This window comes from Dermacentor andersoni, chromosome 1 (assembly GCF_023375885.2).
Source record: "Dermacentor andersoni chromosome 1, qqDerAnde1_hic_scaffold, whole genome shotgun sequence".
NCBI lineage: Eukaryota > Metazoa > Arthropoda > Arachnida > Ixodida > Ixodidae > Dermacentor > Dermacentor andersoni.
In genome coordinates this window covers 353,133,593-353,158,649 of record NC_092814.1, presented here as the reverse complement: position 1 = coordinate 353,158,649, position 25,057 = coordinate 353,133,593, and the positions used below count along the sequence as shown (strand labels likewise).

At 46.7% G+C, this 25,057-nt stretch overlaps 1 protein-coding gene and 1 pseudogene across 2 annotated transcripts in view; one reads left to right on the top strand and one right to left on the bottom strand.

Annotated features, from left to right (window-relative positions):
* The window catches only part of LOC140212783 (uncharacterized), a 50,038-nt gene that overhangs the window by 11,167 nt on the left and 13,814 nt on the right, over nt 1-25,057 (top strand). For both annotated transcript variants that reach the window (XM_072285844.1, XM_072285843.1), the window contains 7 exons: nt 3,067-3,181; nt 4,026-4,173; nt 5,146-5,264; nt 6,955-7,134; nt 16,164-16,226; nt 16,904-16,995; nt 22,281-22,354. In XM_072285844.1, the coding sequence (XP_072141945.1) occupies nt 3,067-3,181; nt 4,026-4,173; nt 5,146-5,264; nt 6,955-7,134; nt 16,164-16,226; nt 16,904-16,995; nt 22,281-22,354 (791 nt within the window). The remainder of the gene's footprint in view (nt 1-3,066; nt 3,182-4,025; nt 4,174-5,145; nt 5,265-6,954; nt 7,135-16,163; nt 16,227-16,903; nt 16,996-22,280; nt 22,355-25,057) is intronic.
* LOC129381296 (protein GVQW3-like) lies at nt 8,875-9,405 on the bottom strand (annotated as a pseudogene).

The window sequence follows — 25,057 nt, the reverse complement described above, 5'->3', positions numbered from 1 at the left end:
TATCGCGTCTATGCAAGCGATCCGGCCTAACGCAGCACCAGCATTTTGAGCAGCGCGTGCGTGTGCACGTCTGTGTGCGTGCGCCACGTGACCGGCTTCCCACACTTCCCATACTTTTTGCCACGTCGACCCTCCTAATGCTAACGCGTTAAGAAAAGTTGTTCCGTCTGCTCGGGTAACTCATTTTCAGCATAATTTGCCTTCAGAACACTCCCGAGTTGTCTCTAAAGGCTCACTCACACTAGGCCGACCCGACGCGCATTTCGATCTGCCGACTGTCGGCGACAGCGGTTTTTTACCTCCGTGTCGGCGCCTCTGTCGCACTGTACCGACGCTGAGCTCTCCGCCGATCGTCGGCAGCATGTCGGCGTCGGTACGGTGCGACAGAGGCGCCGACACGAAGGAAAAAGCGCTGTCACCGACAGTCGGCAGATCGAAATGCGTGTCGGGTCGGCCTAGTGTGAGTGAGCCTTAAGAGGAAGCTTTAGCTCGGGCCCAACTCCGACGCGGCCTATTCAAATACATGTAAAACGCAAAAACGTTTTTATGAGATAACCCCTTGACCGATTTTGATGAAATTTGTTGCATTTGAGAGGGAAAGTGAAATTCTAGTGACTGTTGGTCGCGGAATTTCTATTTAGGTCCTGAATTTTGATAAGATTTTCAAAAATTCGAAAGTTTGAAAAAAATACAAGCATGAAGTTTACAAATTCATAACTCTGCATCAAGAGCAGATATCGCGGTTCTGTAAACGGCATCCATTTGACCATTGAAAGCGGACAAATTTCATGTCATTTTATATCTTACGTGAATTTGTTACGTTGTTTACAAAGGTTCTGCAAAAGCTGTATTTCCATATTACTAAATTTTTTTAGATTCATGTATAGCATATCAATTTTGTCCGCTTTAGATGTACTATTAGATGCAATTCAAAGAATTGTATTATCGTTTTTCGTTTGAGTTAGAGTTGTAAACTTGATAGTTTCTTTTTTTGAAAATTTGCGATATTTGTCAAATTTTAATAAAAAAATTAAGGACCTAAATCAATAATTCGAAACCAACAGTCACTAGATTTTAAGTTTTTCTTTTAAAGCCAACAAACCTCGTCAAATTCGGTGCAGTGGTTGCCGAGAAAAACGAATTCTCCTTTTACATGTATTTAGATAGGAGCACCCGAGCTAAAGCTTCCTCTTAAGCGTTTTTTGAGACAGCGGAAAAAGTTGATAGTGACAGAATGCGAGGTCGGCACAAATAGGGTGGTCGGGGTGTCACTTCAAAGCCTAAAGAAGTCGGCTTTCCCATTGTTTCACCTGTAGTGTGCGATGGTGTATTGTCATGCAACAGGACGACACCGTCGGAAAACTTTCTTTCATGTTTTATCTTAGTCAATAACGCGCAATAATGTTCTGCTGTAATGGTTGCACCCTATTGGCATTCCATCAACAGAACTCCTTCTTATCAAAAGGAACTGTTGCCGTTCGCTTCCACAGCTACATTTGCACACGGAACTTCTTTGGCCTGCAGGAGCCACCGTGCCTTAATTCCTTACACTGGTCCTTTGTCTCGTGATCATAGCGGTACATCTGTCTCGTTACCAGTTACCAGTTTGTTCAGGAAATCTGACTTTTGTTGAATATATTCCCGAGCAGCCAATGATCTCTCCAGAGGGTTCCTCTTTCGTTCAGTTAAGTTTCGGGATACACTTTGCTGCAACCTTCATTTCCAAATCGTCGTGGATAACGGCACAAATTCTCACGGGATATTTCCTGATATGTAGCATGTCATGGAGGCATTTCACATTTGAGCCACAGGCAGAAACAGCTGTTTCACTAGGTTTCTCATCTTGAAAACCTAAATGGCTAATGTTAAAATTGGCAACCCAACGTTTAACGGTAGCATCAGAACGTCAAGTTGGGCCAGTTGGTTGGGATTCATGGTAAGGGTTGTAACAGCGCACCCAAGACAAAGACAACAGAACGAATAAAACGACGACACGGCGGTAGCGGTAGCATATGAAGTAGCATAATAACGGTAGCATATGAAGGACCTGAATCGCACAGTTAGTGACATTATCATGGATCTGCTTCAAACCTTTGCCTTTAAGAAACAGCAGTTTATGGTCCTATGCTCTTCCGCAATAAACTTTTCTGGAAGTTGTCTCATGTTCACTTTGAACCTGAAAACAAATGATAAACTGAAGTTATGTATCTCATTTTTGCACCATTGAGAAAAAAATTGACCGATGTACCAGGCATTTACAGCTACCTCGTCATTTTTCAGGTTAAGGCTCAATGCTTATCAGCACTCTCTCCTATATTGCTGTAATCACAGCACCTCAGTTGAAACTCCGTAGCAGTCCCCACTATCCCCGAGTTCCTGACTGCGAATTCCTTGCAGTGACCTTGTATCAAGCGGCCGCATTCGATCGAGGGTGGAAGGTCTATGAGAAGGCGGTCTCATCTTTTCCTGCCCTAGTGCGTGACGTCACGTGCGTGCGCGACCACCAATCAGATGCCTTGCTCTCTTCCGCAGCGGCGCTTTCTGTCTCTTGTCTTTACTCTTCTTCGCGTTCGTGTTACCCTCTCCCGTTTTTATGCGGAATCGGCTGACGCCCATTCAGACTGGACAAAGTAGCTGAAGAGTGCTTTCGCTTTAACACTTTTATGTTAGGTTAGCGCATCCAGAGCTAGTTTCACTTCGCTACCCGTGGGAGAAATTTGCGGGCTCTTCACGAATAACTGAAAAATGCGTCTAGCACGAAAAAGTGCCTTTGGGTCCGCGCATCTTTGCGCTGTACAACCTCTGACTTGGCACGCGTACAGGATTCCCCTACAGTTTGAAGAATCTGTGAGGAGAGTAGAGCATTGTTTTGTCCGAGATGCTGACACGCCAAGGTGTTTTTGTCAGATGATTACATAAGGCTTTAAACCAGTCTTTCTCTCGCTTAAGCATCCCGTTCGGATTTAGGATCTGGGATTCAGCATGTGGCGAAGTCGTGATAACTGGTTTGAGCAAAAAGGTTAACTTTTTCTCTTTTTTTTTTTGCCATGTGTTTGTGGTTCGCAGGGACCAATTTCGGTGGGCAGCCGCCAACTGGGCTTCCCAGCGCCGCTCCCAGCCCAGCCTCACGGCGTCATGACGAGAGCTCGATCAGTCGGAGGAGCGTCGACGCAGCGGAGTGGTGGGTCTGCTCGTGTTGCGTAAAACAAAAGAAACCCTCGGTAACGACGGCTTGTTTACGGGTGACTGGTTGATGAAGCATTCTTTAGACAATAAAAAGTACTACTTGGTGTGCACAACGGAGAAGGAAGAAGGCGGCAGGACAGAGCACACAATCACGTTTATGGCTCGGACGACGGGAATATAAGCACAATCTGAGGGAGAGGGGTTGAGAAGGCAGGAAAATAGGGTGTGAAACAGCCACGAAGGCAGACGTAACGATTCATATTCTTGTATATGTTCCTAGCCAGTTACTTTGGCCCCCTTTTTCTCCTTCCGTACATTTCTCTACCTGAATGTTATCACGTTTGCTTCTTGCCTTCTATCAGTGCATATAGCTTCAGCTCTTGCGCTCTACGCTCTCATATCAGATTATGGTCATGCCACAGGTGTCTTGCGCCTGACGTGTATGTCTTTTATTAGCATGTGGGTTATTCCACAACAAACGCATCACACTGGGCTCGACCATCTGCGGCTTCCATTAAAAAAGCCATAATTGATTTCGTTATCGCATTAAGTCTTACCGCCATGTACTTTGGGCTAACACCCGCCGTGGTTGCTTAGTGGCTATGGTGTCGGGCTGTTTGCGATATCGAATCCCGGCCTCGGCGGCCGCATTTCTATGGAAGCGCATTGCTAAAACACCCGTGCACCATACATTGGGTGCACGTTAACATAACCCCTGGTGGTTCACCACGGCGTGCCTAAATACAAACATATAAAACTGCGCTGGCAGTGAGTCAATGGGCGCAGAGGGCTCGTCGAAAGAAGCAACATCGAGCGCTCACTTTGTTGAATCTATGCAGGAGCATCGTGATGCGCTTTGGCGTCGGCTCCAACCGCGAGCGAGTCCTGCTGTCCGACGCGCTGTCGCCATTGTCGGCCATCGCCAGCTTCGGCGCGCGAAGTCGTTCTCGCGCTTCCCAAGCTCCGCAAGACCCGCTGCGCGAACAGGTACGTCGATGTGCACGCCTGTGTGCACCTGTGCACGTGCTCCGAGCGCAACCTGCCCGCGCCAGTGAACGGACAGTGCTTTGTTGTAGTAGCAGTTGGTTGTTGCATCTGCTGACGCCTGAACGGCGGTCAACAGTGGGGTTGTTGGAGTACAGACGCAATTGCGAACGCGGTAGCAACAGTGGGCTTGCATGCCACAGGAGACATCCGGGACCTAGCAGTGTACAATGCTCGTAAAGCGCGTTTTCAAGTTGGATCAATGTACGGGATATTATTACGTGTTCGGATAGAAGTAATGTGGCACAAGCCTCAAATGTAAAACGTTTAATTTCCCATGTAACTTGCAACAAAATTGATTGGTAAACCTGTGATTAGTGGCAGAGGAAAAGTGTCGAAAATGTGTTGGCCTGTGTTCTGGCGCACTACAGCGAGTCAGCGACTCAACGTTCGCTTCCGTGTCAGCTGGCAAATTCTTAGGTAAAACCGCAATATTTCCAGGCTCTTTGTAAACAGCAAAATGACCTATGGGGTGGGGGAGACAGCTGTTGCGGACGAAGCCGGTCAGGTACCGAGCGTCACAGCTAATGCAGTTCATCTCCGCCCCCCCCCCCCCCCCCAAAAAAAAAAAGTTACCTTTTAGGCGAAGCCTCATGGGCTGATGAAGCCCTCTGTATAGTCGTCAGCAACATCCTAGAGGAGCTTCCAGTATCCCTCGCGTTCTCGTTATTAGATTAATTAGTAATGCTTAATAAACAACTTCCTCATGAATTACCTTTACGTCGAAGGTGTGAACAGATGGTTTGTGCAGCGCTTTTCAAAACACAAGTATTAGATTTTGGCGACGCGCTAACTCTTTTTCTTGCTCAAAGGAACTTTTCTTTTGGCCGTTTTTTTATCATAAAGCCTTCTTTTTTTTCATCGCAGATATGCCTCTCAAAGTGCGACATATATATATTTTTTTTCGCGACGCAGCGTGAACAGGCGCCCGCCGCAGGCGACTACGACTCGGGGCCCGCCACTCTGCTCCAGCAGCTGCTCAGGCACTGCCAACAGGAGGCGCCGGTGACGTTCGAGGTCGCGCTGCGGCTCACGTGAGTTGTCCACGCGGAGGGTACACTTCCTCAGTTCCCCCGTACTTCCCGCGGGCTCAATGCGAGCGTTCCCTATTCCATCCACGCGTCTATCTGCCCACGGGCCTGAGTGAAAGGGAACAGCCAAGGGAAGCGCCCTATATAGGCAACACTATACCTAGATAGCACAAGGCCTGTTCACTCCGATTCATGACGTCCCGTACTTCTGGCCCGAAATTTCCATTGCCAAGGCTGGCGTGACGACAGCAGTGACGTCAAAATGACTGCGGCTTACTCGAGAGCATACCCGTTACATTCTATCGCAGTCGGGCCATTTGCATGACGTCATGGATGGGAGTGAACAGGCCTTGTGCTATCTAGGTGGCGTTGGTATAGGTCATTTCATAGGCTCGCATGAGGGCTTTGTTTGGGGCAGTTCGTTTCCCACGAAAGTGTCCGTCATTGGCAGATAATACGAAGCCTGGCGATATTGGCGAGCGCAGTCGTCGGTTCGTCCGGTCCGTTCTCACGGATCAAGTGGTCGAGTGCGTCCGGCATTCATACGTGTCTCACCGCGCGTCCATACACATTTCAGAGTAGTCGTTGGTGCTCGCCGACATTCGAGAAATGTGTATACGCTATTCGTGGCGCGCGTAATCTGATGATCGGACGCGCACATCCTTTTCAATGGAATTGGCGACAGCGTTCAAGAAAATTCGGATATATGTACTGTTTGCGCGTTTCTTGCGCCGAGCGATAATCTGATAGTAGTGATAATGTGGTGAAGACCGGCAGAAATCAAAATACCGACTCGCTAAAATACTGCATATCTTTAGAGCAGTGAATAGTTACATAAAAAAAGTATCCCGCGTGTTTTCGACCATTGTTTCGACAAGTTGCTCCTCTTCCGCGGGACTCTTGCTTGTTCGCCCGAGTTCATTCGGTTATGCTGTGGGCGACTGTCTACTCGATTAACAAATGTGTCCGTGATCCGGGTGCAACGCCTCTTCCAAGGAGGGCTTTCTTTTCGAGAATTCGCCGGTGTCTGCACCCCCAGCTTCTCGCCGTTGGAAGTGAAGCCAGAGCTTGCCCCGACTCGAGCTCCGAAAGGGAGTCGCGCAATGTGGGTAGTCCGTTCCCAACTTTAAACGCTATTGCTCCGCTATAATGTAAATGCTCGGCTGCTGTAGCGAAAATAAAAAAAGCTCGTTGTTTCTAGCTGCAATGTTGACCTCGTTTTAATGCGGCGGTGTTACGATCTCCCATAAAACGTGCCAAGACGTTCGCGTTTCTTCCCAAAATCAGTGGCGTCGAGTGTATACGTGCGGGATCGTCTGCCCGAACGGTGGAGTTAGCCATCTCCGAAAAACACTCCTCAGGAAGCGCTTCTTTTCGCCACCCCCCCACCCGCCGTGGTTGCTCAGTGGCTATGGTGTTAGGCTGCTGAGCACGAGGTCGTGGGATCGAATCCCGGCCACGGCGGCCGCATTTCGATGGGGGCGAAATGCGAAAACACCCGTGTACTTAGATTTAGGTGCACGTTAAAGAACCCCAGGTGGTCGAAATTTCCGGAGTCCTCCACTACGGCGTGCCTCATAATCAGAAAGTGGTTTTGGCACGTAAAACCCCATAATTTTTTTTTTCGCCACCCCCCCCTCCCCCCGAGTAAGGACCCGTGCTCAGCACCCTCTCCTCCGTCTGTGCCGTGCAGCGACGACTGCCGCCGGTGTCTCAAGCTGGGCGAGGGCTGCACGGCGGACGTCTACCGCATCCGGAGGCCCAGCGGCGACGAGAGCGCCGTCAAGGTGATCCCCGTGGGCGGCGGCCGCAACGAGGACGGCGAGCTGCCCATGTCGCTGAGCAGCGTCATCCTCGAATGCGTCATGACCAGGTTCGGCGGCGACCGCGCCCGTTTGTTTTTCTATAGACCGTACGATTTTCCTTTTTTTTTTTTAGATATTGCCTCTGGAAGATGGCACGATTCTCGCCCTTGAGCTGGAATACTGGAGACGGGGCATTGCTTGGGCGAGACGTCGAAAAGCATAGTCCAATTATGAAATATTAATTACTTTTTCTAATTACATTACAATGCGGCGCAAATTGCGATTTGCGAATTGTAGCCGGTCAGTTCCCATGACGTATACCCTTTGGAACGAGTTCGCGGGATGAGACCAGTTTTGAGATAATTGTTCCTCAATGACTGACCAGTTACTTTTGTGCTTCAATGCATAAAACGAGGTCGTGTTAAAAAAAAAGAAAAGTGGAACAATATGACACGTTTCCAGAAAGTTTGACGGCGCACATCTCCTATCTGGTTTCATCTTTAGAAATCGGCCCAAGGCTATTACAGAAACCTACGAGATGCAAAATGAATAACGCATAATGATTGGCGGCTCAATGGCTAAAATATCCGAAAGGGTAAAACGCGTCGTCAGCAAAACGTAGGCCGCGTATTCTGAAATTCCTTTTTTTTATTTTGTAAGAATATTTTCTTTTTAATGGCCGTCGGCCTTCGCTATAGTATTTCTGAATCAAGATTGGCTTTAGCGTGCTCTGAAAAATCAGTTTAGCTTACAAAGCGCTTTGTGAATAAGGGCCCAGGTTGCAGTATGTGGCACGAACACGTACTACGTCGTAGCAGCTTGACGGCGGAGTGGCAAGGAGCACGTCACGTATTTGGTTGTTTATTCTATTGATCTGGCCGCTTCGTTGTTTAATAAGTAAAATGTAAGGAACACTGCTTTCTTAAAAAACTGTATGCAGGGAGATGTTGGTACCTCTTAGATGGCTCCGGTTACGCCTCTTAGTTCGTAGACTAGCTCAAAAAAAAAAAAAAGTGACGTACGAAGAATAAAGTTCATACACGCATCAAGAACAATTCTCTGAGCAGTTCGCAAGCGTTCTAGATGTTCATTCTGACGTACGCACGGCCGCGCTCATTGGTGGAAAACGCAACGCAAACACGCACAGAACCATCACATTAACACGATAATATCAGCGAATACGGGAAACACGTATACGAGGTCTGTTAGAAAAGTATCCGCCCTTTGGTCGAAGACAAAAAAAAAAAAAAAAACTGGCATAGCTGGAGCGTTGGAAACCTAATCACCCTCAAAGTAGTCTCCTTGGGACTCCACACACTTCTCCCAGCGGTGCTGCCATTGTTGGAAACATTCCGAGAAGGCCTCTTTCGGATTGGAGTTTAGCTCAGCTGTTGTTGCAGCCATAATGTCCTCTCTTGTCTGAAATTGCGCTCCGTTCAATGGCCTCTTGCTTTTGGGAAACAGCCAGAAGTCGCAGGGGGCCATATCAGGCCAGTAAGGAGCCTTTGAACTGCAGGAGTCTGGTTTTTTGCCAAAAGTCTGAATCAAGTGCGAGGAATGTGCAGAATCATTGTCGTGATGGATGCGCCAATTTCCTGTTGACCACAACTCCGGTCTCTTGCGCCGCACAGTATCACGTATACAGGCGACGGAGGACATCCCTGTAGTACTCTTTCGTGATTGTTTGACCCTGTGGTGCGTACTCGCGGTGTATACCACACCGAGGGTGTCAAAGAAAGCAGTCAGCATCACTTCGACGTTTCTGCGTACTTCGCGGGCCTTCTTTGGTCTTGGTGACGTGGAATGCTTTAACGGTGACGACTGGGATTTGGTTTCCGGGTCGTACCCGTATACACCCAAGACACGTCACCAGTGATTATGGTGTTCATGAAGTCGGGGTCACTGTTTGTGGAATCCAGCATGTCCTGTGAGACTTCAACACGAAGTTGCTTTTGCTCCACCGTGAGCAGCTTCGGCACGAATTTCGCCGCAACTCTCGTCGTGGCCAAATCTTCGGCCATAATGGCATGTGCAGAAAAAGTGCTGATGCCCACCTCTTCCGCAATTTGTCGGATAGTCTCACGACGGTCCTGCTTCACCACAGCGTTCACTTCGGCAATGACCTGGTCATCTCGGCATGTTGATGGCCAACCGGAGCGTGGCTCGCTCTCCAGCGATGTGCGGCCGTCTTTAAACCGGTTGTACCACTCCTTAATCTGCGTGCTGCTCTTAGCACCGTCACCGAAAGCAGTCTGAATCTCCCGAGTGGTTTCCACTTGGCTGTCGCCCAGTTTCTAGCAAAATTTGATGCAGTAGCGCCGATCCAGTCGCTCCGCCATTTTCCTTGCAATAAAAAAACCGACGAGAGGACTGCACACTACCTCCCTCAAACGCTGCGTCCCAGCGACTGACTCTATCGGCAGGCGGGGAAAAATTCGGGCATGCGCACGAAGGTTCAAGGTAGCTGATGCAAGCGCGCTTGTTTCATGTCCATCAGGTGTTCGAAAAAAAAAGGTCGGATACTTTTCTAACAGACTTCGTATATATGAAAATTTTAAGGAAATGAATGACTTCCAGAAATACAGCGTCGTAATCAGTTACAATAATATAATTGAGTAACATTTAGATATTCCAGATTCTACGAGAAACTGGGCTAATGCGCGCACTGCACTTTGTTGCAAGTGTTCTGATGGCTATGCACACTATTACAGTATCGCAGGCTGTTTCAACTTGTATAAGCAAGCAAAATGATGCGCTCACATCAGGACCCGCTACAATGTGTTTTTCTTTTTTTTATTATTTTTTGCGCTAAAGCCAATCGTACAGAAGCTGCGAGGCAATCGTGATGTTGGACGTAAAATGTTAGCGGTGGAGGCCGGCCAATGGCAAATAGCGCTTACAAATGAAGGGCCATGTGAACTGATTCAAACCAGGATTATTTATTTAGTTTGGCCATATATAAACGCGCGCATGTAGGAGTATTACATTTAATTGAAAAAAAATTTGAAGAAATTGCAGTTCGCGAGTTTGCGGGGACCGTTGAAAGCAATGCGAGAATTTTCGACGCGGAAGTTGAAAGCCCCTGAAGCAATTCCCACATAATGTCTGTTTTGAAACTCCTTTCTCTCTACTTCGCCACTCCGATTTATCAGCGTACATATCGCGTTAGGCTGTTGTCCGCCCTCCCCCGTCTTGCAACTCTCCATAGTCTTCATTCGATGATGTTGCGTCAGATGAATATTGCCAATGGCAGGTTTGCTGAACGGGAGAACAGGGCAGTATTCGCAGACCCGCCAATAAAGATGCTAGTTTTAAGAAATACCGTCCCCCAAGCGTCCTTGCGTACCCAAAGAGTCAAACTCATGTCTACGCCTTCTGCGTTGCTTTTTCCTCTTTTTTTCTTTTGTATACTTTTTTGCTTGCGTACTTTGTAGAAGCCTGGGCGACAAAATCACCTTGCAACTTTAGGTTGCATATTACTAAATTTCCCTAGTGAATTTCACCCTTTTTTTGCGTACGAGGCTTCTTAGCCGGTAGGCACATTCGGGACACCTCGTTTGACCACGCCGGCGCTTCAATCGAAAGGAAGGAGGCTCTATTTGGCAGCATGCAAACAAGAGCGCGTTCAGAACATGTCTGGAAGAGATAACTTTCTCGCAGACTGTCTTCGGCCCTTCGGCGATCTCGCGCATTCTGCTCGCATACCTACGCGGCACTGAACTCGGACATGTGGTGGCAGATTCCTGCGCAGCGAAGAGACGAACGGGCGTCCGGACTTCCAGGCTAGCACTGCCTTTAATGAGAACCATAACCGACCAACCGGCCCGTACTACGTTCACATGTCTGTGCTATATTTTATGATCCCGGTGCTAAGCAGCTCCAGGCTGCGCGTTGGTCCCCGAGAGACGCCGTGGTGATGGGCTCAGTTTGTTTTCGCCACCCGTGGTTGCTTGAGGCATTTATTTAGGGTTCCGGTTATGGTTTAGGCTAATACATGCATGCATACGTACATGCATGCGTACATGCATCGTTACTCTGCTAAGCACGAGGTCGCGGGATCAAACCCTGCTCGCTACAGCCGCATTTCGATGGGGCGAAATGCAAAAACGCCAGTGGATCGTGCATCGGGTGCACGTTAGAGCGTTGGATGGATGGATGGGTGGATGGATGGATAAGGTTGAACACTCTAAATCCGGCGGCGGCTCACGCCACCTAGCCGTGACCAGTGATATCATTTGTACTTAGAGGAAAGTGAAATTTCACTCTTGCCTTTATTTTAGCCACCATTCAGACAACCTCTGTTTGGTTATTTCCACCCGTTTAGTGTATTTTGCCTCCACTGTCTCTAAACGCCATTGCTTCGAGAAAAATCAGCCTCGTTGCTTTGAATTGTACGGCGAAGCCCTTTACAGAAAAGTATCGAGTGTTCAGCCGTTTCCTCCTCCTATCCACATGCACCGCATAACGTGCCTATCCCTAGTTATTGGACTCGGTACGTCTTAGTCCGCAAAACTCCCGTCCTGGCTTCAAACAACAAAGCTTCCCCTAGATATCGCAGATATTTTATTAGGCAATTTCCTGCTGGAAAGTTCTGTGCGTTCCTAGTGCTGATTTCGTCTGCATCCCTATTTTCCACAGACCCCTGTTTCTTTAACCTTTTTCTTAACCGATGATTCTTAACTTTGCTCGAACCTGTGATCTCATGCCCAGGTCCGCTTTGCCGAAAGTCAGACCAGGAGCTGTCACCCATCTCCAAATCTCTCACCACTTCGTACCTATTCTACTTCCACGGCGCCCAATTTCTCATAATAGCTGCATTCCTGCTATCCTTAGTCGTTACATATTTTTAATGTTCATTTAGGTACTCATCCCCATTGTTAATCCACGCGCGAAGATATTTGTACTTATCCACTCCTTTCAGCGTAATCTCCTGTATCCTATGCTCGCCGCCCTGATTATCATTAACCATCATGACTGCCGATTTTTCTTTACTGGGTTTACTGGGGCACCCTAATGCCCTCTGGAGTTCTCTGGTCCTTGTCACACTGCTCACTGAAACTCCCTGGCCATCGCCCGTTATATTTATTAACCCGTTAGCCCCCGGTAAAAGCATTGCAGAAGCTTACATTTGTACTCGTATGCAACAGCCCAGAGGGGAGATAGTACGGTAGAAAGATCAGACAGAGAATGTGTAAAGCCAACGCCCCAATGAACCGATGTATAATAGCCACTCTTTGCTCGTGGCAGCTTGCATGGGATGCTCGCGGGAGAAGGGAAAGGCGCCGTCGGAAAGTGTGCTTTGTTTCGGGTCTCGTCATTAAAAGAAACGCTACTACTAGACATGGCAACAGTTGCGGACAAACGGTGAGAAATTTAATTCAAGGTATACGGACGGCTCTGCCGCCATTTCTGAAAACTAAACGCTTTGCATGTTTGTACATTCGGACAACTGACGCAGGGCCTGCAGACGCGAAGCTGCACTAAAACACCGCAGCGTCAACAGTCAACACACAAGCGGCTGTGCAGCAAATCAACGCTTCAGTCAAGGTGCGATGCGCCCGTGTGAGCGGGGGCATCGCAGGATGAGTGCTCATTTTCTCGCAGGCTACGAATAACGCCGCATAACAATGCCTCGAGCAAACTCGTCTGCTACGTAGATAAACGCAAGCGGTGCACGCACGGTAACATTTCACATCACATCACGACTGTCGTAGGACGTCATCACCGCCAAATGTCGTCAATAAACGCAAACAGCGCAGAACGCTTAGCTTACATCGGTTACCACCGTGAGTGGGATCTGCACAATTCTTGAAAACCTATTTCTCCATTTATTAAATAACGGATGATTCAAGATAAATGTGATCGTTCCTGGAATGGGGGCATGTCAACATTCACAGCAATGGCGCACGTGAATAAATTGTCTATGAATCGTCTTGACACTTCGTAGCAGCCTCCAGTATCCGTAGTACCTGACTGCATCTTGGTTGCAATGGCTCTGCGTTATTCGGCAGCGCTCGACTGTTGCGGCGTCTGTTGTGGATGGGCGCTCGCAGCCCTTGCGCGCGTCCTCCTCACTCTCCTCTTCCTTCGCCGCACTGCGCGTTCTCCCTCTGGATTTTGCTCTCTTCCTCTGCTCGTCGCCGTCATGTTTTTTTAAAGGGGATCCCACGCGCCGTGCCAGATCGCCGCCCACTGTCCAGCCATCCAACGTAGACGAGGTAGCTGGAGGAAGCTGTCGCTAGAATAAATAAATATGTATTTTCTGAGTCTAAAAAGCGCCTGGAATCTTCACTTACTTTATCAGTGACCACCGCTTAGGTGCCTCACGCTTGTCGCATTTTGTCCACACTTCGTTTTTAATCATCCACGGGCAAGCACCCAATTAATGCTGCCTTTCTCCCTTTATGTTATTATTATTATTATTATTATTATTATTATTATTATTATTATTATTATATATCGACCACCCTCATGCAGCCTTTCACTGTTTCTTGTAGAGCTTGATGAAACTGTGCGGCAGTGTAGCTCAGTGGACCAATTCTGTTTGATCGGAGACTTTAATATCAACATGTTGTGCCCCGAAAAAGTGTCTGTGTGATTGTCTATGTTGTCCGCTTATGACCTGGAATTTTCAATTGGAGCTCCTACTAGAGCGGAATTAATAACCTAGTACAATCCTGTATGGATCACATGGCGGTCAGAGCTCCCAACTGTTCATTTAGGTCATGTACTATTCTACAAAGGTTGGCTGACCACTACTTTGTAGCATGCCGTCTTGTATTACCAGACGCATCTGGAACGCAGTCGGTCAAAACTGCATCTGGGCAGTGCAGATGCCTTGTCCCTATAATTAAACAGTACAAGCTTGATAATCTTATCGTTTCGTTTGAGTGGGCATCCTTAACCAAAAAATCTTCGTCGGGAAAAGTCTGAATGTTCTGTACGCAAATGAAAAAAAAAATTGCATTGCACATGGCTGATAGCTAAGCCGATAAGAAAGGGTCACTGCTGGATGAACACAGAAATTCTTGCTTCTATTTCGTACAGAGATACCTTGTGGAAACGTTGCAAAAAAAAAAAAATGCGAGTAACGTAGCATTGCGATTAGAACACAAGTTGGCAAGAAATAGAATTGTTGCTCTTCTGCATGGCGCCAAACGCCGTTACTTCTTCCAACAATTTTCAATTAATGTAAGCAAAACTTGGTCTTTGGCAAATCATCTCTCAGGAGGGAGTTCCAGTAAAGTTTGTTTTCGGTGCTTTTCAGCAACCTCCCACAGCAGCGGCTGATGCTTTCAACAGGCACTTTGTAAGAGCGTCCCAAAGAGCTGTCTCTATCCACAAATACTCGATCGTTAGGGCAATTCGTATCTTTGTCAGCTTCCGAGAATTTGGAGGTGTGACCTGGAAAGAATACTTTTCAGTTTCCGTCCCAACAAGCCCCCTCGATATTATGGAATATCATTACATACCATCAGAAGGAATTTCAATGCTCTGTCAGGTATTCTGCATATGCTGAATGATTTTTTGGGAAGTGACGAAATTCCGGAATGCCTAAAAACTGCAGTTGTTTTACCACTACACAAGTCGGGGAAGAAAATGTTGAAAACTATCGGCCGATTTCTATATTGCCGGTTATTGCTCAGGTCTTAGAAAAATTTATTTTCAACACCTAAGAAATTAACAAATTTTCTATCCTGACTGATCGACAGTTTGGGTTTGTTTCTGGGCATGGGACTGTGGGACTGCTTGAGGAACTTTCAGGTGAACTGTTCTCGGCATTCGATCAGTATCTCTTTACGTGTGCTCTGTTCTCAGATGTAGCGAAAGCGTTCGACACACTGAGTCATCAAATCTTGTTAAGTAAGCTGTATTTTGGGGGATTTCGCGGGCCTTTCCACAACATTCTCGAAAATTACTTGAGCAATAGATTTCAAGTTTCAACAGATCATTGCTACCGATCTGTTATTTTTAGTTCTAAGCTATCGTTTAAAGCTGGAGTTCATCAAGGCTCCACTTTATCGCCATTGTTGTTTAACATCTTCGGTAATGGCTTTCCTTTGGCAATTTCTAAATGTTCGGTGTTCTAGTATGCTGACGACACTGTGTTATTGGCGAAACATGTTTCTTACAAAATTTCCACTGAAATGTTGCAAAATGACGTGTACAATGCAATGCTTTGTTTGACTAACAATGAAACTGTTGTTAATGCCCAAAAAAACACAACTTGTTTGTTTTCGCTCTCCACCAAAAAAAAAAAAAAACTGCTGTAGTTATCATGCCTCTCTAATTACATGAGTCGAAGTGTATGTCTTGTAAATGTGCGCCTATTCCATACGTGGATTATGTGAAATATTTTGGAATATCTTTAGATAGTAACTTATCTTGGAAACATCACTTATCACTTATTTATTCTAAACTGATGGCAGTCGCTTGGCTGTTGTTTAATACCAAAAGTTTTGCACCTTTGCTTGTAAAAAATGTTATTGCACATGTACTGGGTTATAGTATGTTGAGGTACGGCATTCGGCTTCTGTTCGGATGGTTGGAGATGCAGGATATACAGGATTATAAAAAAAAATTCTTAAAAATGTTGCCTACAATTCCCTAATAGTAAAAGCTGCAAATATTTTCCGTGAACTTGGTCTACCGAATTTTCAATCATTTCTTATCGTAACAGCTGGCGTCAAACATTCTTGCAATTCGGCATTCAAAAAAAAAAAAAAAAAACGCCGCCACAAGGGAACTTCGAAAACACGTCCGTTATGTAGTTTATCGTTCAGCCAGAAGGTATGGTGCGACCAGACGCTAATATGTGCCGGACATCGGACATCTTGAACAAGTTACCAGATGATATCTTTAACGCGTCTTCGAAAAGCACGCTGAAAGAATTATTAAAGGAGCTATGGTCAAATTAACTTCCAGAACATTATTGTAGCGTAATATTTACTTCAATTTCCGTTGTTTTAAGTAGAATAAATAAATGTTTTTCTTGCCGATTTTAGTGGCAGTAAAAATTCTTCTTCTTCTTCTTCTTATTATTATTATTCTTAGTATTCTTCTTCTTATTATTATTATTTATTTATTTATTTTCCAGGGAGCTAAGCAACCTGCGGTTTAACGAGACCAACCAGTCGGCAAACTTTATCGAGCTGAAGAGGTGAGTATACGGGCGGATCCGTCGAGAAATTTGTGTAAGCACAAATCTCCAGGCTGTGGGGGGGGCCGTTTGTAAACAACTTCATTTTTTTCCCCCGTTCGTCGTCGGCTCGCGCTAAGGTATATACCGCCTCCGTTAGCGCTCAGATCGGCCACTCGGCAGAACGGACTATAGGAAATGAATGCGAGGAAGGTATTTGTTCTATTCTACAAAATACGGCCCCACATTCGCGTTCAGTTCCACGGATAAATTGGCGAAGCGATTTGTTTCTCTGTCATAACGAGAGCTTTTGTTGGCGGTGTCGCATCTATTGCCGGAGCTGAACTATTGCCCATCGCTTCTTTACGGCGCCGCAAAGTGTGTATTCTGCATGACAAGACTCGTGTACGGCATAGTGTGAATATCCTTTTCGCTTCGCTACATTCCTTATAATCTACCGAGCCCAAACAGACGATTGTGAGGACATCACTAATGGCAGAGCGTCCCTCCGACCACTGACGAACCATTTCATCAGTCCGTCCAGGCTTCCGCAGACTGGTTGGCAGGCGTCGCATTCAAGTTACGCGGCGGGCTTATGACAAGCGAAACGATCTCCCGCGTCATTTTTTTTCCTTTTTTTTTGCGCCTCTGCACTCCCTGATATAGCACCGCCGTTATGGGGTCGTCCTCTGTTGCAGAATTTATTGTGTCCAAGGAACTTACCACCCCGTCCTGATGAAGAGCTGGAACGACTACGACAACCAGTTCTGCTCCGAGAACAGCGACCCCGGCAAGTGAACTATACGCTACTGCCTTTTTATTCCGTTCTTCGTTCTGAACTACCCGCCGTGGTTGCTCAGTGGCTATGGCGTTGGGCTGCTGAGCACGAGGTCGCGGGATCGAATCCCGGCCGCCACGGCGGCCGCATTTCGACGGAGGCGAAATGCGAAAACGCCCGTGTACTTAGATTTAGGTGCACGTTAAAGAACCCCAGGTGGTCGAAATTTCCGGAGTCCTCCACTACGGCGTGCCTCATAATCGGAAAGTGGTTTTCGCACGTGAAACCCCATAATTTGATTTTTTTTTTCCTGCTGAACTGATACCTTGACATTTTATATGCGTCGTCTTCAAGCCAATCCATGCTCGGCGTACCAATACGAGGCAGCGCACGAGTTTGCAGGAGGTGACACACCCGCAGTAAGCACGCACGGGTGTGTTCGCGTGTAAGCTAGGACAGTCACGGGAGCATCTGTGTCGGCACTCAATGATTCGTCTCACTCGTAACTAAGAAATACCCGCGAATTTGGAGCGGTATGTCCATCCTATTACCTACCATTCGTCTCCATTTAAAGTGTTCTACAACAAGCATTTCATTGTGACGACCGTTTCCTCGGTGACCTGGGGTGCGATCGGAGATGGTTGTTCGGCGCGTTCGTTCGGTTACCGGCGCGCGCGATTGGCCTACTCCGCGCCGACGTCGCCAGCCGCGGGGCGCCGCCCCGTTTTTGGTGACGTCAAAATGACGACACGCTCCTGTCAATCATCCGCCCACCGAGCATTTCGTCCGAACGCGACGGGAGTTGAGAAGTTTGGAGCGATCATACGGCTTCGCATGGCGCGTCTGGTGGATTGGATTGGATCCAACAGGTGGCCTTTTCGGCTTTCTTTCGGCTGCGGAATAGCACGTTTGAATCCAATCCATAGTTTAATTCGAGAAAATGGCGCTTCCGTTGGGAACTTTTGTTGTTGCGCTGGCGTTTCTAGAGGAAGGAGGAGAGCGGGTGGCGGTGCGAAACGCGTTTGAAGAAATGGCAGAAAGTGAATTCCGGCGTCGTTTTTGTTTCTCGAAACAAATAATTCGTTGGTTGTACAGATAAATCGACATCATTGGTGCCAGCGAGCCACTGGAATGTTGTCGCTGCCCCTTGAAAAGTGCGCCACTCCTCCCGTCGTTTTTTTCTTTTTTTCTTCTCGCTGTGCGCGACACCACCTAGGGACGACGCAAAGAACCTAATAGTTATAAATTGCAGTAGTGACACGTACTACTATTTGAAAACGTGTTTGGGCTTGAGAAGATAAAATACGTTTTTTTAGGTAACGATTTCATTCATTTGGAAGACGAGAAACATTTCGTTTTGTAGTATACTGTCTGCAAGCAGACGACAAACGACGGAAGTAAACTTCCGGGGAGGTCACCGCTTCCTGATTGGCTGCTCTCTCCGCCCCGCTGTCACAAATTTTGCATACTGCAACTTTGTGACGTTGCAGCAACTGAACAGAACGCGTATCGAACAAAATATCTCCGATCGCGCCCCTGATGCGCATTTGCTACGCTCATTGCACGGAAATATTGGTATTCCGCATGAAATGTGCAAATGGCACGCGCGCACGCCGGAGCAAGCAAAACATTTACTGCATCTGTAGTGCGCATATTAACACGCGAACATTGTTTTCTTACGAATGTAGCATGGTTGCTTGTCGCCTCCCCAAAACAGCGAGTGGCTTTTTTTTTTTAGTGTCTTTTGTAAACAACGCTATAGTATGATAATTTTCATCCGAAGTTTGCGCGCGATGCTTACTGTTCCATGAGCCTCACCGGCGGCAGCAAAGTTGCAGTAGTCTGCTAGAGGCAAATTTTGTGGTGTCAAGAACACTTGGTGGAAAATCTGTTCGCGCTCACAGCCCGTACCCACATTATACAAATGCCTTAACGGAGGATAGGTCAATGGGTCGACTTGGTTCCAGCGTTGTCATAAAAAAACTATTGCGTGTGTCAGTTCAAAATATTGCGTGCTGAAAGAACCTAAAGTACAGTAGTTCTTCCGCCATAGCACCTCCAATAGTTTCTGTATTTATGTGCCACATTCTAGGCAGTTTCTACTTTCAGTGTACCCTTTCTCGGAAACTAATCGGCGGATGACCATTTGATTGGTCAGGTATATTTGATATGTAACAGTTCTCAAATAGAACCTAAATTTTTATTTGTATTAGCAGCCTGCGAGGAAGAATGTCTAAACTTGTCGGTATATATGAGAAAACTAAAAGATTTTTTTTACGCCAATATGATTTATTGAGAATGTTTTGTTAATGAATGTTGACTGTTAGCACTACAGTGTTACTGTAAATGTTTCACTGTAATCTGGCGAGTGGTATATATCGTAGAAAGGTGTGCCGAAGATACCAGATATTGGCATTTTGAGAGAGAGAAAAAAAAGAACAATATTTCCTTTGCCTGTATACCACAAATGTTAAAAGGGCTCCAGTACAATGCACGCGATTTATTGCTTTCTTGCACCCCTTGTGTTGTTTATACCAAACATGCATTGTTGAGTCTCTGCACTGCGCCATCTTCCTGGGGTTCTGTATATTTTTTTTTTTTGGGGGGGGGGGGATGGAGTCTAAACATAATTATTTATTGTTGGTTTACATCAAACCCATCATGGTCTATAATTTAATCAACATCTAAATTTTGACTAAATTGAATACGCAGTCTATGACATTCCGGTTTTTACAGAATATGCAAGGAAAGGGGCAAAATTCTACGGCTTCGTAGTTCTTGTTGTTTTTTATGGCGTGTGGTGTTGTAGATGTTAGTGAGCTCAAATTTCTGGCGCAGAGCGAAAGCACGAGCAAAAAAAAAAAAAAGCTCGCGCAGGCAGTTCCCCCCAAATTTGCCTCTTTTACTACCTTTTGTAAATGTACGCTATACAAATGATTTATTTCGGAGTCTTTCTGCGCGTACTTTGCTGGGCCCGAACGCTCGTAGAGAAATTGACAAACTTCAGCCTTCAGTGCGGCTCTGAGACTAGTGATGCTGCGACAAGCTCTTTCAGCGAACACCATCTCATCTAAAGAAACCAAAATTGTTTTTTTCCTTTGTGATGCGCATAACGTCATCTTCGCACGCCAGCGTCGCTATGACCTCTCAAATGCGTAGACAGGCCCCACAATTCTCCGAGCACGCCTGACCCAGGAAAGTCCGCGCTAATTGCCGTTGCTGGGCTTAGTTTGGTACTGCATCGGGATATAAAACTGGGTGAGTTGGTCAATGTTCATTTGCACGGCGGTAGCGCTGCTGAGACGAAGGCATCCTCGCATTCAAGGCGCCACCGCTTCGCCCCGAGCGGCGCTGGATAGCACTATGAGGGCTAATTCTGCGCACAGATGCGCTAGAAGTGGCTGGACAGATGTTGCCGCGATAGCTCGGTAGGCAGCTCAATGGACACTAGCTAAGGCAATGAATTTGGTACGCTAATTGGTACGCTGATGGCTCTGAGAATGTTTACGTAATTGCGGATATTGTGTCTGTTCTTACTGTGCAAGGAAGAGCAAGAGGTCTTCCTAATACGGTTACCGCAAGAGAAGATCGCGAGTGATCGCACCGCAGGATAGCGATCGACACGCAAAAAGCACTGATGCGAGCTAAAACACGCGCACGTATGATTCTCTGTATTTTCTTTCTCGTTGAGAACGGAAATTTGACCGTAAGATGTAGTTTAATTTCAGGTCATTACTTTGGTGAACTTAAACCCAGCAACTTACAGTGGAATTTCCGTTCTGAACGAGAAACAAAATGCAGAGAATCATACCTCATCCATAAGTTGAAGACACTGTAACCAATAGGCATAAACGTTTCAAAGGGAGCTTTAGAATCTATTAGCTAAATTTCAGGCTATAGACAACAGCACTTAGTTATTTTCATTGCCTAGTGTATTTTTTTCCTCCCTTTCTTTGTTTCCTTTAGATATTTATTTCATTTCAATGGAATGGAGAACAGAATAGAATGGAGCACCGTTTTCTGCCGCTCCTTTTATCATCTCTTTCAGAGAGACGATAGCCCACTGATCTCCAGCGAAGCAGATAATGAAGGGGGAATATATGGACACGGCCGCGTGTCAATCTCCATTCTACACCCTCGCCGCTAACGCACCTTCGGTCGTTGCCTCGCCCACCCGACTTAACACTCTCCCCTTTAGAAGAACCATGTTCCAATGATGTCCCTTTGAAAAAGACAAGTGCACTTGTCGAAACGTTGGCTCCCGCTTTTACCTTGTTCTCGCTTTGCTCATCGTCTTGAATTTCCATCTCCCGCCTTCCCAATGTTTTCCCTATATTGCAGTCAAGTAATTGATTTGTGGCTGCTGGCACAGGCTGGTTGTATTTCCGGTGTTTGTTGCGTGCCCTTGACGACAGCGAACCTTTAATAGAGTTATAGTTTCCACGAATGTTGTATGAAACAAAAGTGCTTCAGTGCTTTCTATATTCAGTGTCCTGCGAATAAATGTATGAACAGAAACACTGATATCAAATGACAGAATAACAGCACAAGGTTCCTGTAATGGCACAAAGCACGTAAATAAGTGTTGGAAAACACAACTTGTGCGATACTTCTGGCGCTTGCTTGAGAATGTCTGCTTAAAACATTTCTTTCCATCAGATATTGTTTACGAATAATGCGGGATTGCACAAAAACGCACAAAAAGAATTGCCGCGCGACTGGCCGCTCGGGGTACTTTGCGTGCACTCACGGGCTTCTTTCATGCTCTGAAAAACACTTGTGTAGCACGTATTGAGGAAGAGAAAGCTGTATCGGGAGTTCGTGTCGCTCTGCAATTTTCTCATTGACACTTTTCATCTAATTGTAACATTTAAAAAATTCATTAAGACAACTTACTTAAGGCGGAATGCAAAAATAGTCTGAGTGTATCCAAGTGACGGAAAACGACGTTACCATGGTTCGGTCCAGCTATACGTAGCATTTGCATGTTTTAAAAGTTTTGATAAAGTGAAACACCCTGTCGGTGTCTATGGGTGCGTCCATTTTTCGGTTAAGTGTCATGTGGTTCGATTGCACTAACAACAATTCGATGCATTGCACATCGGCCACGGTGAAAGAGGAACAATTACATGTCTCATGACTTGGATTCTTAACATGGCAAGTGATCCGCCGCAGTTTTCATAACTGTGAGTTCAGAATTTTCGGAGCCCTTTTTTTTTTCTTGCTTGCGAAGTTCGTGCCAAAATATTGGTATGCTTGTTTCCCGCTTCCGTACTTATTTCGGCGGTCTTTTTCAGCCTTATTTCAAGAGACCCAACACTACGTCCTGCTCGAGTTCGAGTTCGGAGGAAAGACGCTGGAACGCTCCAAGGTATGGGGCCTGGGCTACAGGAATTAGTGTTGCACTTTAAAACCACGCGTAGACTCTCACTTGCAACTGTCCGCTGTTGATGGCGTGTTTTCTGAGCTGCACTGCACGATTTCTCTATGCAGTAGTACTGCGAATGACACCTTTATTTGAAGCAGTGACTTGTCAGTCGAGGTGGGAGGGTCCCTTGAAAAAAAAATAAATACGTGTTGTATCCGCGCATGGCGACAGAGATGCGAGTCACTAATGCAGGTAAGAACGCAGCATGCAAGATAAACGAGGCGTATAGTGACGAGGCTGATGTTATGAAAGCAGACTTTTGGGCTCGAGAGGGGACTGACTTTGTTCACTGACATTACAGGGAGTCGCATATCGCTAAGTGACAAGGACACAGAAACATGGACATAAACGATGGCCTTCTCGCGACTCATTTATTTCGATATGCAAGGGAATATAACCGCTCCCGTACTTCTGCAGAGTTCAGATAGGTCATAAATGATGCAGACGGACACAGCTTACCCGCCGTGGTTGCTCAGTGGCTGTGGTGTTGGGCTGCTGAGCACGAGGTCGCGCGATCGAATCGCGGCCACGGCGGCCGCATTTCGACGGGGGCGAAATGCGAAAACACCCGTGTGCTTGATTTAGGTGCACGTTAAAGAACCCCAGGTGGTCGAAATTACCGGAGTCCTCCACTATGACGGGCCTCATAATCAGTGGTTTGGGCACGTAAAACCGCGTAATCTAATTTTTAACGGACATAGCTTGCAACCTTCGCAATCGGGCATAGCTTCCACCCGCTTGTTTCTATCCATTCTTTTACGCCACGCAGCTGGTCCACTGAGTCGCTGTCGTGGTGTTACATTGTTCAACGATGTTGTGCAGCACTGAACATTGTCTCACGCCCGCAGACACGACAGTGCACCGAGAGATGCCCATTCATGTGACTACTTTTTGTTTACGGCCTTGTCATTTAGCCATCTCGCCGCCCGCACTACGTCTATCCACGCACCCGAGAATGGGCTGCAATGAAACTTCGAAGTAATGAATTATACGTAGTTACTTAATAACATTTTTGGTTAACCTCGTGAATTAACGATTACATTGTTTAATCGGTAACGCTCACTGTAATTCACTTACTTTTTTTTCCGTAATCACAAGTAAGCAGGTGCTTTCTTTAAAGGTCAAGCGGTAACAGGCCACGTCGGTTTGAGAGCGTGAATTTGGCGAAAACTACACTGGCCCGATATCGTGCTGCGCAGCAGCCTCGCGGACGCGCGTGCTCTGACAGGCACACCCAGGAGCTCGGCATTCTACGCGCTTTCTCTGGCAACTTCACACGCTATTTCAGGGGACTTTTTATCTAACCGCTTTCCCACCAACTTGGATGACTCGGTAGTCCATATGCTAAAAATGGCAAAGGCATCGGGCTGTTGTGCAGAGAGAACAGAGTTCGAAAGCAACCGTCGGACCAACTTGGGTCACTTGGTATGTGTCGTTGCGCATGTGGCCAATTATGTGTGTGTGTGTGTGTGTGTGTGTGTGTGTGTGTGTGTGTCTGGTGCTGGACAGAACCTAACCCGAATCACAAAGTGCAGATTAGGCGGAGGCTGACACCTGCCGCAGCGTGCTCAGTGGGAAGCGCAAGAGAAACGGGTTTCCGCTGCTGCAGTACGCGTGCGTCGCTGCATTGCTTCAATGATAATCGCACTGCTGTCGACTTTTACCGCAAGGTGTGTTGCGGTTGAATTGATTTCCTCACCTGTTAGCCAGCGAACTGAACCGCAGTGCTGGTATAAGTTATCGATAACGACGGCCGCTTAGGACATTAATGCCAGGAAATGGCCTGCGGACGATTTTTTTTTCAGCCTTGCATAGGCCCACCGGAAGGAAGCTTCAAGTCCCGTAACAATGAAGCGTCGTGCTTCGTAGAAGACACAGACGCGGAGTAATTGACAATCTTGTGCGCGAGGTGTCCGTGCGTTACAACAGGGTCCTTCGCTCCAGCGCGCACATCGAGCGAGTCTTCAGTGTCGCTGCTGATGTCTTTTCAACAAAAAACGAGGCAAAAAGGCCCGCAAAAGCTTTGAAAAAATAATTGAAAATGCCAGGCCATCTTTCCGTTCACTGTATCTGTGAAAAATAAAGAAAATATATGGGGAAAGCAATGTAGAATTAATCGATTACTTTTGAGAAAGAATGACTTTTGTCGGGCAGTAATCGGTAATTGCATTTTTGAAGGAAGTAATTGTGATCGGTGTAACGAAGCAGACGCGCCTTGTGTTTTCAGGAGCAGCTCGAGGACAGTTTCGGTACATCGGTTCTTTTTTTTTTCTCTAACGTGTACCAAACTGGATGCAATAAACCTTGTATCAGTGGATTGGTTTGCCTTGTTCAGTGCACGCACGAAATGGCACATTTCGATATAAAATTTAAGTCAGAAATAGCACATCGCCCATGTCTGTTTTTGTGTGTCCGCCCCGCACAAGCGTTGTTTCCAGCTGAAATTGTCTGCCATGCCAGCTTGTCTGTAGCGAGCATGGTGAACAGATGTAGACAGGAGTTCATGCTGCGTTCTTGAGACTTAAACCAATTGAACGTGCACTGAGGGCATCGGCGCAAGTCTGTGCGACTCTACGAACCTGCCTCAACTCGCTGGCGAGCCGTGTCACGTGACATTCTGCGAACATCCTTCGGGTTTTCATCCAC